Below are 18,565 nucleotides of genomic sequence, written 5' to 3' on the forward strand. Positions count from 1 at the left end.
GCGTTTCCTTCCTGAGCAATATGATGGCTGTGTGGTCTCATGGTGTTTATACTTGCATACTATTGTTTGTACAGATGAACATGGTACCTTCAGGTGTTTGGAAATTGCTTCTGAGGATGAACCAGACTTGTGGAGGTCTACAATTTTTTCTGAGGTTTTGGCTGATTTATTTTTATTTTCCCATGTCAAGCAAAGAGGCACTGAGCTTGAAAGTAGGCCTTGAAATACATCCACAGGTACAGAGCTAAGGATGATGTCCACAGGTACACCTCCAATTGACTCAAATGATGTCAATTAGCCTATCAGAAGCTGTAACGACTGTTTGAAGAAGTGGACCGGAGGGAGACACCGGACAGGAGGGAGACTCCGGCAGCTCCGGACAGGAGGGAGACTCCGGCAGCTCCGGACAGGAGGGAGACTCCGGCAGCTCCGGACAGGAGGGAGACTCCGGCAGCTCCGGACAGGAGGGAGACTCCGGCAGCTCCGGACAGGAGGGAGATTCCGGCAGCTCCGGACAGGAGGGAGATTCAGGCAGCTCCGGACAGGAGGGAGATTCCGGCAGCTCCGGACAGGAGGGAGACTCCGGCAGCTCCGGACAGGAGGGAGACTCCGGCAGCTCCGGACAGGAAGGAGACACAGGACTCACCGGGCTGGGGAGACACACAGGAGACCTGGCTCTGGGAGCAGGCACAGAGCCAGGGGAGACATCCAGGAGGCCTCGTCCGTGGAGCAGACACAGGACTCACCAGGCTGGGGAGACATCCAGGAGGCCTCGTCCGTGGAGGAGGCAAAGGATAGACCGGGCTGTGGGGGAACACTGGAGATCTGGTGAGTAGCCTTGGCACCACTCTTCCAGGCTGAATTCCCACCCTAGCCCGGCACGTGCGGAGAGCTGGAACAGGCCACACTGGGTCCTCCTGGCGAACTGGGGAAACCGTGCCTTGAGCCGTCTCTGCTTCACTCACCTCCAATTTCACCCCAACTGGCTCTGGTTCCATCCTCGGCTCCTTACGGTAAGCACGGGAGTTGGCGCAGGTCTGACTCCTGACTGCCACACTCCCCGTGTGCCTCTCGTGTCTGCTTCGTTGCCGCGACTCCTGGTAGCGAAGTTGTTCCTCCCTCGCTACTTTAGCCTGTTTCCATAGCAGGTCTTGTCCCCTGCCATCACCTCCTCCCATGTCCACGATGTCCTCCATTCTCTCTTCTCCCGGGCCCAGGATCCCTGCTCCTCTTGGCCACGCTGCTTGGTCCTTTGGTGGTGGGTAGTTCTGTAATGACTGTTTGAAGAAGTGGACCAAAGCGCAGCGTGGTAAGTGTTCATGATCTTTATTAACTGAACACTGAAATAAACATAACAAAGAGAATGAACGAAACTGAAACAGTTGTGTCAGGTGCAGACACAAAAACAGAAAACAACTACCCACAAAACACAGGTGGGAAAAATGCTACCTAAGTATGATTCTCAATCAGAGACAATGATAGACAGCTGCCTCTGATTAAGAACCACACCCAGCCAAACACACAGAAATAGAAAACATAGAACACAAAACCTAGAATGCCCACCCTAACTCATGCCCTGACCAAACCAACATAGAGACATAAAAAGGATCTAAGGTCAGGGTGTGACAGAAGCTTTTAAAGCCATGACAATTTTCTGGAATTTTCCAAGCTGTTTAAAGGCACAGTCAACTATATGTACAGTTGAAGTCAGACGTTTACATACACTTAGGTTGGAGTCATTAAAACTAGTTTTTCAACCACTCCACAAATTTCTTGTTAACAAACTATAGTTTTGGCAAGTCGGTTAAGGACATTATTTTGTGCATGACACAATACATTTTTCCAACAATTGTTTACTAACAGATTATTTCATTTATAATTCACTGTATCACAAGGTACATAGCTACATACACTACTGTTCAAAAGTTTGGGGTCACCTAGAAATGTCTTTGTTTTTGAAAAAAAGCATGTTTTTTGTCCATTAAAATAACATCAAATTGATTACAAACACAGGTTAGACATTGGTAATGTTGTAAATGACTATTGTAGCTGGAAAAGTCTGATTTTTTATGGAATATCTACATAGGAGTACAGAGGCCCATTATCAGCAACCATCACTCCTGTGTTCCAATGGCACATTGTGTTAGCTAATCCAAGTTTATCATTTTAAAAGGCTAATTGATCATTAGAAAACCCTTTTGCAATTATGTTAGCACAGCTGAAAACTGTGGTTCCGATTAAAGAAGCAATAACACTGGATTTATTTAGACTCCAGTATCTGGAGCATCAGCATTTGTGGGTTCGATTACAGGCTCAAAATGACCAGAAACCAAGACTACTCCATAGCTAAACCCCTACTCCAGATTACTCGATTCAGAAGACTACTCCATAGCTAAACCCCTACTCTAGTAAACTGGATCCAGAAGACTACTCCATAGCTAAACTCCTACTCTAGTAAACTGGATCCAGAAGACTACTCCATAGCTAAACCCCTACTCTAGTAAACTGGATCCAGAAGACAACTCCATAGCTAAACTCCTACTCTAGTAAACTGGATCCAGAAGACTACTCCATAGCTAAACCCCTACTCTAGTAAACTGGATCCAGAAGACTACTCAATAGCTAAACTGCTACTCTAGTAAACTGGATCCAGAAGACTACTTCATAGCTAAACTCCTACTCTAGTAAACTGGATCCAGAAGACTACTCCATAGCTAAACTGCTACTCTAGTAAACTGGATCCAGAAGACTACTCCATAGCTAAACTGCTACTCTAGTAAACTGGATCCAGAAGACTACTCCATGGCTAAACCCCTACTCTAGTAAACTGGATCCAGAAGACAACTCCATAGCTAAACCCCTACTCTAGTAAACTGGATCCAGAAGACTACTCCATAGCTAAACTCCTACTCTAGTAAACTGGATCCAGAAGACTACTCCATAGCTAAACCCCTACTCTAGTAAACTGGATCCAGAAGACTACTCCATAGCTAAAACCCTACTCTAGTAAACTGGATCCAGAAGACTACTCCATAGCTAAACCCCTACTCCAGATTACTCGATTCAGAAGACTACTCCATAGCTGAAACCCTACTCTAGTAAACTGGATCCAGAAGACTACTCCATAGCTAAACCCCTACTCTAGTAAACTGGATCCAGAAGACTACTCCATAGCTAAACCCCTACTCTAGTAAACTGGATCCAGAAGACAACTCCATAGCTAAACCCCTACTCCAGATTACTCGATTCAGAAGACTACTCCATAGCTGAAACCCTACTCTAGTAAACTGGATCCAGAAGACTACTCCATAGCTAAACCCCTACTCTAGTAAACTGGATCCAGAAGACTACTCCATAGCTAAACCCCTACTCTAGTAAACTGGATCCAGAAGACAACTCCATAGCTAAACCCCTACTCCAGATTACTCGATTCAGAAGACTACTCCATAGCTGAAACCCTACTCTAGTAAACTGGATCCAGACGACTACTCCATAGCTAAACCCCTACTCTAGTAAACTGGATCCAGAAGACTACTCCATAGCTAAACCCCTACTCTAGTAAACTGGATCCAGAAGACAACTCCATAGCTAAACCCCTACTCCAGATTACTCGATTCAGAAGACTACTCCATAGCTGAAACCCTACTCTAGTAAACTGGATCCAGAAGACTACTCCATAGCTAAACCCCTACTCTAGTAAACTGGATCCAGAAGACTACTCCATAGCTGAAACCCTACTCTAGTAAACTGGATCCAGAAGACTACTCCATAGCTAAACCCCTACTCTAGTAAACTGGATCCAGAAGACAACTCCACAGCTAAACCCCTACTCTAGTAAACTGGATCCAGAAGACTACTCCATAGCTAAACCCCTACTCCAGATTACTCGATTCAGAAGACTACTCCATAGCGGTGTGCCAGTATTGGAGTCAGGGTCGGAGGGGGTTTGAAACATAGTCTGGAAGATTGTGAATATGGAGAGAGAGGATTACACCACAATGTCAATGAAAAAAGGGATGATCTCCTGCCGCATGCATTCAGATCCCGTGAGACACAATTTAATCTACAAACCTTAAAAAGCAAAAATCGGAGCTTACTTGACTAAAAAATAAAGCTCAGAGGCCAGGGCAACACGCAGCTCAGCTCAGCTAGCTTACATCATGTCTACATCTGGAAGGACGGATTTATATATGGAAACAATATGGCTGTTTGGTGAGGGAGTAGAGAGAGCACAGGCGATGGGGAGAGAGAGAGACTGAGAGACAGCTAGTTTACAACATGTCTGGATGGATGGATGTATAAACAATATATATGTCTCTTTTGGTGAAAGAGTAGACAGAGTAGAATTTCAGGTAGTTGTAGAGGGAGAGAGATGGGGAGGGAGAAAGATAGTGGGGGTGGAAGAGAAAGAGAAAGAGAGAGAGAGAGAGAGAGAGAGAGAGAGAGAGAGAGAGAGAGAGAGAGAGAGAGAGAGAGAGAGAGAGAGAGAGACGGGGAGGGCGACAGAGAGAGTGCGGGCGAGGGAGAGAGAGCGAGTGAAAGATGAAGAAGGATTGAGATCGAGAGAGAGAGATGTTCTACCTGGTGCTCCCAGTGTGTGAGGTTGGGTTACCTGGTGCTCCCAGTGTGTGAGGTTGGGTTACCTGGTGCTCCTAGTGTGTATGAGGTTGGGTTACCTGGTGCTCCCAGTGTGTGTGAGGTTGGGTTACCTGGTGTTCCTAGTGGTGAGGTTGGGTTACCTGGTGTTCCCACTGTGTGAGGTTGGGTTACCTGGTGCTCCCAGTGTGTGTGAGGTTGGGTTACCTGGTGCTCCTAGTGTGTGAGGTTGGGTTACCTGGTGCTCCTAGTGTGTGAGGTTGGGTTACCTGGTGCTCCCAGTGTGTGAGGTTGGGTTACCTGGTGCTCCTAGTGTGTGTGAGGTTGGGTTACCTGGTGCTCCTACTGTGTATGAGGTTGGGTTACCTGGTGCTCCCAGTGTGTGTGAGGTTGGGTTACCTGGTGCTCCTAGTGTGTATGAGGTTGGGTTACCTGGTGCTCCTAGTGTGTGAGGTTGGGTTACCTGGTGCTCCTAGTGGTGAGGTTGGGTTACCTGGTGCTCCTAGTGGTGATGTTGGGTTACCTGGTGCTCCTAGTGTGTGAGGTTGGGTTACCTGGTGCTCCTAGTGGTGAGGTTGGGTTACCTGGTGCTCCTAGTGTGTGAGGTTGGGTTACGTGGTGCTCCTAGTGGTGAGGTTGGGTTACCTGGTGCTCCTAGTGGGGAGGTTGGGATACCTGGTGCTCCTAGTGGTGAGGTTGGGTTACCTGGTGCTCCTAGTGGTGAGGTTGGGATACCTGGTGTTCCCACTGTGTGAGGTTGGGTTACCTGGTGCTCCTAGTGGTGAGGTTGGGTTACCTGGTGTTCCCACTGTGTGAGGTTGGGTTACCAGGTGTTCCTAGTGTAGGAGGTTGGGTTACCTGGTGTTCCCACTGTGTGAGGTTGGGTTACCAGGTGCTCCTAGTGTGTGAGGTTGGGTTACCAGGTGCTCCTAGTGTGTGAGGTTGGGTTACCTGGTGCTCCTAGTGTGTGAGGTTGGGTTACCTGGTGTTCCCACTGTGTGAGGTTGGGTTACCTGGTGCTCCTAGTGGGGAGGTTGGGTTACCTGGTGCTCCTAGTGGGGAGGTTGGGTTACCTGGTGCTCCTAGTGGGGAGGTTGGGTTACCTGGTGCTCCTAGTGGGGAGGTTGGGTTACCTGGTGCTCCTAGTGGGGAGGTTGGGTTACCTGGTGCTCCTAGTGGGGAGGTTGGGTTACCTGGTGCTCCTAGTGGGGAGGTTGGGTTACCTGGTGCTCCTAGTGGGGAGGTTGGGTTACCTGGTGCTCCTAGTGGGGAGGTTGGGATACCTGGTGCTCCTAGTGGTGAGGTTGGGTTATCTGGTGCTCCTAGTGGTGAGGTTGGGTTACCTGGTGTTCCCACTGTGTGAAGTTGGGTTACCAGGTGTTCCTAGTGTAGGAGGTTGGGTTACCTGGTGTTCCTAGTGTAGGAGGTTGGGTTACCTGGTGTTCCCACTGTGTGAGGTTGGGTTACCTGGTGTTCCTAGTGTATGAGGTTGGGTTACCTGGTGTTCCTAGTGTGTGAGGTTGGGTTACCTGGTGTTCCTAGTGTAGGAGGTTGGGTTACCTGGTGTTCCTAGTGTAGGAGGTTGGGTTACCTGGTGTTCCCACTGTGTGAGGTTGGGTTACCTGGTGTTCCTAGTGTGTGAGGTTGGGTTACCAGGTGTTCCTAGTGTAGGAGGTTGGGTTACCAGGTGTTCCTAGTGTAGGAGGTTGGGTTACCTGGTGTTCCCACTGTGTGAGGTTGGGTTACCTGGTGCTCCTAGTGTGTGAGGTTGGGTTACCTGGTGCTCCTAGTGTGTGAGGTTGGGTTACCTGGTGCTCCTAGTGTGTGAGGTTGGGTTACCTGGTGCTCCTAGTGTGTGAGGTTGGGTTACCTGGTGCTCCTAGTGGTGAGGTTGGGTTACCTGGTGCTCCTAGTGTGTGAGGTTGGGTTACCTGGTGCTCCTAGTGTGTGAGGTTGGGTTACCTGGTGCTCCTAGTGTGTATGAGGTTGGGTTACCTGGTGCTCCTAGTGTGTGAGGTTGGGTTACCTGGTGCTCCTAGTGGTGAGGTTGGGTTACCTGGTGCTCCTAGTGTGTGAGGTTGGGTTACCAGGTGCTCCTAGTGGTGAGGTTGGGTTACCAGGTGCTCCTAGTGTGTGAGGTTGGGTTACCTGGTGCTCCTAGTGTATGAGGTTGGGTTACCAGGTGCTCCTAGTGGTGATGTTGGGTTACCTGGTGCTCCTAGTGTTTGAGGTTGGGTTACCTGGTGCTCCTAGTGGTGAGGTTGGGTTACCTGGTGCTCCTAGTGTGTGAGGTTGGGTTACCTGGTGCTCCTAGTGTGTGAGGTTGGGTTACCTGGTGCTCCTAGTGTGTGAGGTTGGGTTACCTGGTGCTCCTAGTGGTGAGGTTGGGTTACCTGGTGCTCCTAGTGTTTGAGGTTGGGTTACCTGGTGCTCCTAGTGGTGAGGTTGGGTTACCTGGTGCTCCTAGTGTGTGAGGTTGGGTTACCTGGTGCTCCTAGTGTATGAGGTTGGGTTACCTGGTGCTCCTAGTGGTGATGTTGGGTTACCTGGTGCTCCTAGTGGTGATGTTGGGTTACCAGGTGCTCCTAGTGGTGATGTTGGGTTACCTGGTGTTCCTAGTGTGTATGAGGTTGGGTTACCTGGTGCTCCTAGTGTGTGAGGTTGGGTTACCTGGTGCTCCTAGTGTGTGAGGTTGGGTTACCTGGTGCTCCTAGTGTGTATGAGGTTGGGTTACCTGGTGCTCCTAGTGTGTATGAGGTTGGGTTACCTGGTGCTCCTAGTGTGTATGAGGTTGGGTTACCTGGTGCTCCCAGTGTGTGTGAGGTTGGGTTACCTGGTGCTCCTAGTGTGTGAGGTTGGGTTAACTAGTGCTCCTAGTGTGTGAGGTTGGGTTACCTGGTGCTCCTAGTGTGTGAGGTTGGGTTACCTGGTGCTCCTAGTGTGTGAGGTTGGGTTACCTGGTGCTCCCAGTGTGTGTGAGGTTGGGTTACCTGGTGCTCCCAGTGTGTGAGGTTGGGTTACCTGGTGCTCCTAGTGGTGAGGTTGGGTTACCTGGTGCTCCCAGTGTGTGTGAGGTTGGGTTACCTGGTGCTCCCAGTGTGTGTGAGGTTGGGTTACCAGGTGCTCCTAGTGTATGAGGTTGGGTTACCTGGTGCTCCTAGTGTGTGAGGTTGGGTTACCTGGTGCACCTAGTGTGTGAGGTTGGGTTACCTGGTGCTCCCAGTGTGTATGAGGTTGGGTTACCTGGTGCTCCCAGTGTGTGAGGTTGGGTTACCTGGTGCTCCTAGTGTGTGAGGTTGGGTTACCTGGTGCTCCTAGTGTGTGAGGTTGGGTTACCTGGTGCTCCTAGTGGTGAGGTTGGGTTACCTGGTGCTCCTAGTGGTCTCCCAGTGTGTATGTGAGGTTGGGTTACCTGGTGCTCCTAGTGTGTATGAGGTTGGGTTACCTGGTGCATCTAGTGTGTGAGGTTGGGTTACCTGGTGCACCTAGTGTGTGAGGTTGGGTTACCTGGTGCTCCCAGTGTGTGAGGTTGGGTTACCTGGTGCTCCCAGTGTGTGAGGTTGGGTTACCTGGTGCTCCTAGTGTGTGAGGTCGGGTTACCTGGTGCTCCTAGTGTGTGAGGTTGGGTTACCTGGTGCTCCTAGTGTGTATGAGGTTGGGTTACCTGGTGCTCCTAGTGTGTATGAGGTTGGGTTACCTGGTGCTCCTAGTGTGTGAGGTTGGGTTACCTGGTGCTCCTAGTGTGTATGAGGTTGGGTTACCTGGTGCTCCTAGTGGGTGAGGTTGGGTTACCTGGTGCTCCTAGTGTGTATGAGGTTGGGTTACCTGGTGCTCCTAGTGTGTATGAGGCTGGGTTACCTGGTGCTCCTAGTGTGTGAGGTTGGGTTACCTGGTGCTCCTAGTGTGTATGAGGTTGGGTTACCTGGTGCTCCTAGTGTGTATGAGGTTGGGTTACCTGGTGCTCCTAGTGTGTATGAGGTTGGGTTACCTGGTGCTCCTAGTGGTGAGGTTGGGTTACCTGGTGCTCCTAGTGGTGAGGTTGGGTTACCTGGTGCTCCTAGTGGTGAGGTTGGGTTACCTGGTGCTCCTAGTGTGTGAGGTTGGGTTACCTGGTGCTCCTAGTGTGTATGAGGTTGGGTTACCTGGTGCTCCTAGTGTGTGTGAGGTTGGGTTAACTAGTGCTCCTAGTGTGTGAGGTTGGGTTACCTGGTGCTCCTAGTGTGTGAGGTCGGGTTACCTGGTGCTCCTAGTGTGTGAGGTTGGGTTACCTGGTGCTCCTAGTGTATGAGGTTGGGTTAACTAGTGCTCCTAGTGGTGAGGTTGGGTTACCTGGTGCTCCTAGTGTGTGAGGTTGGGTTAACTAGTGCTCCTAGTGGTGAGGTTGGGTTACCTGGTGCTCCTAGTGTGTGTGAGGTTGGGTTACCTGGTGTTCCTAGTGTGTATGAGGTTGGGTTACCTGGTGTTCCTAGTGTGTGAGGTTGGGTTACCTGGTGCTCCCAGTGTGTGTGAGGTTGGGTTACCTGGTGCTCCTAGTGTGTATGAGGTTGGGTTACCTGGTGCTCCTAGTGTGTATGAGGTTGGGTTACCTGGTGCTCCTAGTGTGTATGAGGTTGGGTTACCTGGTGCTCCTAGTGTGTGAGGTTGGGTTACCTGGTGCTCCTAGTGTGTGAGGTTGGGTTACCTGGTGCTCCTAGTGTGTATGAGGTTGGGTTAACTAGTGTTCCTAGTGTGTGAGGTTGGGTTACCTGGTGCTCCTAGTGTGTGAGGTTGGGTTACCTGGTGCTCCTAGTGTGTGAGGTTGGGTTACCTGGTGCTCCTAGTGTGTATGAGGTTGGGTTACCTGGTGCTCCTAGTGTGTGAGGTTGGGTTAACTAGTGCTCCTAGTGGTGAGGTTGGGTTACCTGGTGCTCCTAGTGTGTGTGAGGTTGGGTTACCTGGTGCTCCCAGTGTGTGTGAGGTTGGGTTACCTGGTGCTCCTAGTGGTGAGGTTGGGTTACCTGGTGCTCCTAGTGGTGAGGTTGGGTTACCTGGTGCTCCTAGTGTGTATGAGGTTGGGTTACCTGGTGCTCCTAGTGTGTGAGGTTGGGTTACCTGGTGCTCCTAGTGTGTGAGGTTGGGTTACCTGGTGCTCCTAGTGTGTGTGAGGTTGGGTTACCTGGTGCTCCCAGTGTGTGTGAGGTTGGGTTACCTGGTGATCCTAGTGTGTATGAGGTTGGGTTACCTGGTGATCCTAGTGTGTTTTTAAGGTTGGCCGGGTTAACTGCTCTGGGGACCATGGCATTGCAGTGGTGGGCCAGGGTCTGATACTGGAGCAGGATAAACATCTGGACCTGGACCTGTGGGCTGAGGCTCAGTCCTCTACGGCACGACATGTCCTGGGAGGTCAGGCTCTACATGGGGTCAAAGCTGAAAAGGTCAACCAATCTGATGGGCGACTGAAAGCAATCTACATGGCATGATATTCTGTCACAGTACCTCCCAGCTGAACCATACCTCCCACCTGAACTATACCTCCCTGCTGAACCATACCTCCCTGCTGAACCGTACCTCCCTGCTGAACCCTACCTCCCTGCTGAACCGTACCTCCCTGCTGAACCGTACCTCCCAGCTGAACTATACCTCCCTGCTGAACCGTACCTCCCTGCTGAACCGTACCTCCCAGCTGAACTATACCTCCCTGCTGAACCCTACCTCCCTGCTGAACCATACCTCCCTGCTGAACCGTACCTCCCTGCTGAACTATACCTCCCTGCTGAACCGTACCTCCCTGCTGAACTATACCTCCCTGCTGAACTATACCTCCCTGCTGAACTATACCTCCCTGCTGAACTATACCTCCCTGCTGAACTATACCTCCCTGCTGAACTATACCTCCCTGCTGAACTATACCTCCCTGCTGAACTATACCTCCCTGCTGAACCATACCTCCCTGCTGAACCATACCTCCCTGCTGAACCATACCTCCCTGCTGAACCGTACCTCCCTGCTGAACTGTACCTCCCTGCTGAACCGTACCTCCCTGCTGAACCATACCTCCCTGCTGAACCATACCTCCCTGCTGAACCATACCTCCCTGCTGAACCGTACCTCCCTGCTGAACCATACCTCCCTGCTGAACCATACCTCCCTGCTGAACCATACCTCCCTGCTGAACCATACCTCCCTGCTGAACCATACCTCCCTGCTGAACCATACCTCCCAGCTGAACCATACCTCCCAGCTGAACCATACCTCCCAGCCGAACCGTACCTCCCAGCTGAACCGTACCTCCCACCTGAACCGTACCTCCCACCTGAACCGTACCTCCCAGCTGAACCGTACCTCCCAGCTGAACCGTACCTCCCAGCTGAACCGTACCTCCCAGCTGAACCATGCCTCCCTGCTGAACCATGCTGAACCGTACCTCCCAGCTGAACCGTACCTCCCAGCTGAACCGTACCTCCCAGCTGAACCGTACCTCCCAGCTGAACCATGCTGAACCGTATCTCCCTGCTGAACTGTACCTCCCAGCTGAACCGTACCTCCCAGCTGAACTGTTCCTCCCTGCTGAACCATACCTCCCTGCTGAACCATACCTCCCTGCTGAACCATGCTGAACCGTATCTCCATTCTGAACCATATCTCCCTGCTGAACCGTACCTCCCTGCTGAACCATAACTCCCAGCTGAACCATACCTCCCAGCTGAACCGTTCCTCCCTGCTGAACCATACCTCCCAGATTAACTGTTCCTCCCTGCTGAACAATACCTCCCTGCTGAACCATACCTCCCTGCTGAACCATGCTGAACCGTATCTCCATGCTGAACCGTATCTCCATGCAGAACCGTATCTCCCTGCTGAACCGTACCTCCCTGCTGAACCGTACCTCCCTGCTGAACCATACCTCCCTGCTGAACCATACCTCCCAGCTGAACCGTTCCTCCCTGCTGAACCATACCTCCCAGCTGAACCATACCTCCCTGATGAACCATACCTCCCAGCTGAACCATACCTCCCAGCTGAACCATACCTCCCTGCTGAACCATACCTCCCAGCTGAACCATACCTCCCAGCTGAACCGTTCCTCCCTGCTGAACCGTACCTCCCAGCTGAACCGTTCCTCCCTGCTGAACCGTATCTCCATGCTGAACCGTACCTCCATGCTGAACCGTACCTCCCAGCCGAACCATACCTCCCAGCTGAACCATACCTCCCTGCTGAACCATACCTCCCAGCTGAATCATACCTTTCTGCTGAACCCTACCTCCCAGCTGAACCGTACCTCCCAGCTGAACCATACCTCCCATACCTCCCAACTGAACCATACCTCCCAACTGAACCATACCTCCCTGATGAACCGTACCTCCCTGATGAACCGTACCTCCCATACCTCCCAACTGAACCGTACCTCCCCCTGCTGAACCGTACCTCCCTGATGAACCGTACCTCCCTGCTGAACCGTACCTCCCTGCTGAACCGTACCTCCCTGCTGAACCGTACCTCCCTGATGAACCGTACCTCCCTGCTGAACCGCTGAACCTCCTCCCTGCTGAACCGTACCTCCCTGCTGAACCGCACCTCCTCCCTGCTGAACCATACCTCCCTGCTGAACCATACCTCCCTGCTGAACCATACCTCCAAGCTGAACCATACCTCCTCAGCTGAACCATACCTCCCAGCTGAACCATACCTCCCTGATGAACCGTACCTCCCTGCTGAACCGTATCTCCCTGCTGAACCGTACCTCCCTGCTGAACCGTACCTCCCTGCTGAACCGTACCTCCCCAGCTGAACCGCTGACCTCCCAGCTGAACCGTGACCTCCCAGCTGAACCGTACCTCCCCCTGATGAACCGTACCTCCCAGCTGAACCGTACCTCCCTGCTGAACCGTACCTCCCTGCTGAACCGTACCTCCCTGCTGAACCGTACCTCCCAGCTGAACCGTGCCTCCCAGCTGAACCGTACCTCCCTGCTGAACCGTACCTCCCTGCTGAACCGTGGGAACCCTGCTGACCTCCCCCTGCTGAACCATACCTCCCTGATGAACCGTACCTCCCTGATGAACCATACCTCCCTGATGAACCATACCTCCCTGCTGAACCATACCTCCCTGCTGAACCATACCTCCCTGCTGAACCATACCTCCCTGCTGAACCATACCTCCCTGCTGAACCATACCTCCCTGCTGAACCGTCCCTGCTGAACCTCCCTGCTGAACCGTACCTCCCTGCTGAACCGTACCTCCCTGCTGAACCATACCTCCCTGCTGAACCGTACCTCCCTGCTGAACCGTACCTCCCTGCTGAACCATACCTCCCTGCTGAACCATACCTCCCAGCTGAACCATACCTCCCTGCTGAACCGTACCTCCCTGCTGAACCGTACCTCCCTGCTGAACCATACCTCCCTGCTGAACCATACCTCCAAGCTGAACCATACCTCCCTGCTGAACCGCACCTCCCTGCTGAACCATACCTCCCTGCTGAACCATACCTCCAAGCTGAACCGTACCTCCCTGCTGAACCGTACCTCCCTGCTGAACCGCACCTCCCTGCTGAACCATGCTGAACCATACCTCCCTGCTGAACCATACCTCTCAGCTGAACCATGCTGAACCGTACCTCCCAGCTGAACCATACCTCCCTGCTGAACCATACCTCCAAGCTGAACCGTACCTCCCTGCTGAACCGTACCTCCCTGCTGAACCGCACCTCCCTGCTGAACCATGCTGAACCATACCTCCCTGCTGAACCATACCTCTCAGCTGAACCATGCTGAACCGTACCTCCCAGCTGAACCATACCTCCCTGCTGAACCATACCTCCAAGCTGAACCATACCTCCCAGCTAAACCATACCTCCCTGATGAACCGTACCTGCCTGATGAACCGTACCTCCCTGATGAACCGTACCTCCCTGCTGCTTGGTGAACAGGACCTGTATGAGCAGCCAGCAGAACCATGATGTTCTCCGTCGAAAGGTGTCATAATGTATTTGATTTCTGGCTTATTTTCCTTTTGCAATGTAAAAGTAATCCAACAAGGCATAGTCATTAAGTTTTCATGAAGTATCTGATGACAAGATTTGACATTTAATCAGTTACTAACCAGTCCCCAACCCCTGTCAAGAGGGAACCACACCTTCATAGAGCTTACTCCATAGCTGAACCCCTACTCTAGTAAAATGGATTCAGAACACTACTCCATAGCTGAACCCCTACTCTAGTAAAATGGATTCAGAACACTACTCCATAGCTGAACCCCTACTCTAGTAAACCGGATTCAGAACACTACTCCATAGCTGAACCCCTACTCTAGTAAACTGGATCCAGAAGACTACTCCATAGCTGAACCCCTACTCTAGTAAACTGGATCCAGAAGACTACTCCATAGCTGAACCCCTACTCTAGTAAACTGGATCCAGAAGACTACTCCATAGCTAAACCCCTACTTCAGATTACTGGATTCAGAAGACTACTCCATAGCTGAACCCCTACTCTAGTAAACTGGATCCAGAAGACTACTCCATAGCTAAACCCCTACTTCAGATTACTGGATTCAGAAGACTACTCCATAGCTGAAACCCTACTCTAGTAAACTGGATTCAGAAGACTAGTCCATAGCTAAATTTCTACTCCAGATTACTGGATTCAGAAGACTACTCAGGGTGAATATGTGGTTGTAAAGGGACGGTCTAGGGTTCCTATAAGTCCTACTGGGTCTTGATGTATTTCTTGTAGCTCAAAGTGGAGCAGAGGGCCTCAACATTGCTAGTCTTCAGTGATCCCCCTTAGGTGTCCTACAGGGAAACTCCACGGAAATATGTGGCCTGGGAGTCGGAGCTCACTCCCATCTGAACAGCCATGATCCAGTTCACGACTAAGAGTTAGGACTCATTGCAGAGTTAGGATAGATGGTACATTCTGTTTAGATATGAGGTATCTGAAACCATCCACAGCAGAATACAGTCTCCAGGCTCCAGCAGACCACTGGCTTGGGATGGATATGTCATTCTGTGCAGCAAACAGAAGAGCTTTAGATTCAATCCGGATTGCTGGGTCAGGACGGATTGCTGAGTCAGGACGGATTGCTGAGTCAGGACGGATTGCTGATTCAGGACGGATTGTTGTGTCAGGACGGATTGCTGAGTCAGGACGGATTGCTGGGTCAGGACGGATTGCTGGGTCAGGACGGATTGCTGGGTCAGGACGGATTGCTGGGTCATTGCTGAGTCAGGACGGATTGCTGGGTCAGGACGGATTGCTGAGTCAGGACGGATTGTTGGGTCAGGACGAATTGCTGAGTCAGGACGGATTGCTGGGTCAGGACGGATTGCTGAGTCAGGACGGATTGCAGGATACTTGCATTCTGCGACGCGAAGAGCCTGCGTTTTGATCCTTGAGGTCCTTTCTGTCCTCCTGACCAATCCGATGCCTCTTTCTCTCCTCCTGACCAATCCAATGCCTCTTTCTCAGGCTCCTGACCAATCCAATCCAAGACTTAGTTTCACCGCATTAGAAAGTCACATAGAAAAGAAAAACAAAAAAAATGTGTGTTTGTGTCTGACAACAACATCACATGGTCCTCCTTGATGTCTGGATGACATGACAGTAGACGGGAAGATCCAAGCGGTACATTATGCAACTGGTGCCAATCAGCTTGGGTCATCGATGGCACAATACTTATATCGGCATCCACAAGTTCAACTTCCATTTGTCATGGTGCATCTCCCTTGCATTGTGTACAAGATAACCTTTCGTTTGTGCATTGAGATAACAAAATAAATGAATAAAAACTTTTGATGCTTCAATGATGGGTTAGCCAATCTTCTCTCAGTCCTCCAACATCCTCTGATCCAGACTCAATTCAGACAGGACAGTAATTCCAGAGATGATACAGGCTTTGGTAATACCCTCTTCAACAGAGACTTAGCAGTCCGTTAGTCTGTTGTGGTGTTAGTCCTCCCCAGTGAGTGATGCAGGGGCCGGGAGAATGAAACCGGTGCTCCAGATGCCATTCCAGCAGGGTCACTAGTACCGACCTCACACACACACACACACACACACACACACACACACACACACACACACACACACACACACACACACACACACACACACACAATCCCTCATCCCTACGACCAAAAAGAGGTCACTTCCACTAGCATGTCCCCAGCCATCCATCTTTCGTGCATCAGAGTTCAGGAAGTAAAGCTCACATTCCACACACTCTCCCCAAATACCTCTCTCTCTCACACACACACACACACACACACACACACACACACACACACACACTAAGATGTTGTGGAGGTTGATGTATGTGTGTGAGGCTACGGTGACATGACCACACAATTTAACTTTTTTTATTTATTTTTTAACTACTAAAAAGCTCTCTGTGTGTGAGGCTACTCTAAATAATCCCATCTAGATCGGTTTAAACACCACAGTAACAACAGGAACAACACATTTGAAATAAACAGAGAACAGAGATGATGCATTCTGCTAGAGATGTCGCTGGATAAGAGTCTCCGTACGGGAGGCAATACCAACCATCAACTGGCCACTAGTTCATATACTGTAGTCTAAACAGTAACACTCTTTATGGATAGTCTCTTCAGAATGCATTATAAGCACACATATCGACGTCAGGCGCTAATAAACTTCATAAACATTTATAAACTGCCTTTGTAAAAGCATTAAGGCCAACCAGGCCTAGAGACTACGCAAACACGAATAAGAATACTAAGTGAGAAAACTATTTTACACCAGACTTATTTCCTCAAGGAGTTTTATTTAGTTCCTCCTCCTGTTCACATCAGAGTACATTGAGCAAACAAATACACCCCCCCAAAAAAAAAAAAACCCCAGCTGACTTGTTTCCTCATTAATACACGAAACATGTCTTTTGGTCTGGAGAGTATATAGTACAGCTGGAGAGTCTATAGTACCGCTGGAGAGTCTATAGTACAGCTGGAGAGTCTATAGTACAGCTGGAGAGTCTATAGTACAGCTGGAGAGTCTATAGTACAGCTGGAGAGTCTATAGTACAGCTGGAGAGTCTATACTACAGCTGGAGAGTCTATACTACAGCTGGAGAGTCTATACTACAGCTGGAGAGTCTATAGTACAGCTGGATAGTCTATACTACAGCTGGAGAGTCTATAGTACAGCTGGAGAGTCTATAGTACAGCTGGAGAGTCTATACTACAGCTGGAGAGTCTATAGTACAGCTGGAGAGTCTATACTACAGCTGGAGAGTCTATAGTACAGCTGGAGAGTCTATAGTACAGCTGGAGAGTCTATACTACAGCTGGAGAGTCGAGGCATTCTGTGTGTGAGATTGACATGACTGTTGGTTAAACCAGACGGAATGTTTCTGTAAAGTGAAAGTGGTGAGCTGACAACATTCAGTGGGGTTTTTAATCAAGTTATGTTATTGTACGTATACAATTATATTAAATAAGATCCCTGACCAATGACTGGTCTGAAAGACAGACGGCTTAGCCCATCCCCTGAGTGTTATGGTTCTGCCCAGTGGGTCATAAGTACTCCAGGGTCGTGTTCATTTAGGCACCAAAAGAGAATACCCGGTCTCGTCCCATAACTAAATTGTCAGTTGTTTCTTCTCCCTCCAGTTTCAAAGCATTTTGTCCGAATGAACACAACGCAGCTCCCATGACGCAGATGTCATGAGGGTAAACATCAAAAAGAGACTCAATTTCAGTGTCATATTGTACGAATGCTGAATGTTTTACCTGAGGAGTCCATAAGGAGTTCCTGAGAAAGTCACTTCCTGAAAAGGAAAGACATTTTTTTATTTTTTTTTAAAGGGCAAGTTCAGTATTTTACAAACTAACGGTAGATGGTTCATCATCCTGAAAGTAGAGTTTCTCAAGGGTGAGGATCCATCTAACGTTAGTTTGTAAAATACTGAACTTCCTCTTCAAAATGAGGTCAGCCTGTGAACAAGTTGGGGGAACTTACTCTTTAGGATGGTGTGGACTCTACCCAGCAGGCACCCAGGAAACTTCAAATGAATACACCGGTTGAGAGCCCTTATTGGCATCCATATTGTCTGGTTGATGGTTATAATAACATACTTTGTTAACAGAAGTAGAGATTGCTACCATAAAGTTCAAACCATCAATGAGATAGAGTCAACAAATCAGTTCAGGAGTATAGCCAATCACCACACAGTATTTCAATTGTTTTTGTTTTTTTTAAACCTGCTTTTATACAAACCTTTGCTATCGTGATTTTTGCTTTCTTCTAAAAATGTTTAAACCTGATCAGAAAACTAAAATCTAATCTTCAGTCTTCCTTACTTGACTTACATTAATTTGTCTGTTCATAAGCAGTTTGTGTATGTGGCACTATGGGAAACATTTCCTCGCTAGCGCTGTAGCGTTCAAAGACGACGAATTGACGTACACAACGAAAACAGCAGTTATGAGAATTACCTGAATAATCACAGAATAAAAACATTGGAGAAAGAAAATGTACATCTACCAATAAAACATACCAAAATAAAAATAAACTATTCAAGCTGCTTCTTCACCTGGCTGTAAGATTAGATTAGATTTTCCCAGAATGCATTGTTTTCTATGCAAACAAATGTGTATTCAGAGAAGGACCATGGAGAAAGTGGTAGTTCTAGATATTTAACTAGAGACAACATTCAATACCTTGACATGTACATTTGTTTCTTAAGAGTTACATTCTCAAAATCCAACCCTATTTTGTCATCCATAACACAGATTAGTCCAGTTTGACTAGAGAAGAGGTCATTTGATTGAATCCAACCCTATTTTGTCATCCATAACACAGATTAGTCCAGTTTGACTAGAGAAGAGGTCATTTGATTGAATCCAACCCTATTTTGTCATCCATAACACAGATTAGTCCAGTTTGACTAGAGAAGAGGTCATTTGATTGAACACCAGTTTTGTCCTCAACACAGGTGGTGTCCAGTGTTGGAACTCTGCGGTC

At 49.5% G+C, this 18,565-nt stretch overlaps 1 protein-coding gene and 1 long non-coding RNA gene across 2 annotated transcripts in view; both read right to left on the minus strand.

The window, feature by feature from the left end:
* Positions 1-1,131: 1,131 nt before the first annotated feature.
* LOC118373857 (AT-rich interactive domain-containing protein 3A-like) overlaps positions 1,132-18,565 on the minus strand; it is a 41,172-nt gene continuing 23,738 nt past the window's right edge. The window contains exon 5 of the mRNA XM_052466688.1: positions 1,132-1,277. Coding sequence (XP_052322648.1) covers positions 1,165-1,277 — 113 coding nt within the window. The 3' untranslated portion in view covers positions 1,132-1,164. The remainder of the gene's footprint in view (positions 1,278-18,565) is intronic.
* LOC127908406 (uncharacterized) lies at positions 10,622-12,566 on the minus strand. The gene is made up of 3 exons (XR_008067104.1): positions 12,452-12,566; positions 12,248-12,301; positions 10,622-10,827 (listed from the first exon to the last, which is right to left on the minus strand). It is a non-coding gene; the product is annotated as an uncharacterized LOC127908406 (long non-coding RNA).

Source organism: Oncorhynchus keta, chromosome 17, assembly GCF_023373465.1.
Source record: "Oncorhynchus keta strain PuntledgeMale-10-30-2019 chromosome 17, Oket_V2, whole genome shotgun sequence".
In the NCBI taxonomy this organism is placed as follows: domain Eukaryota; kingdom Metazoa; phylum Chordata; class Actinopteri; order Salmoniformes; family Salmonidae; genus Oncorhynchus; species Oncorhynchus keta.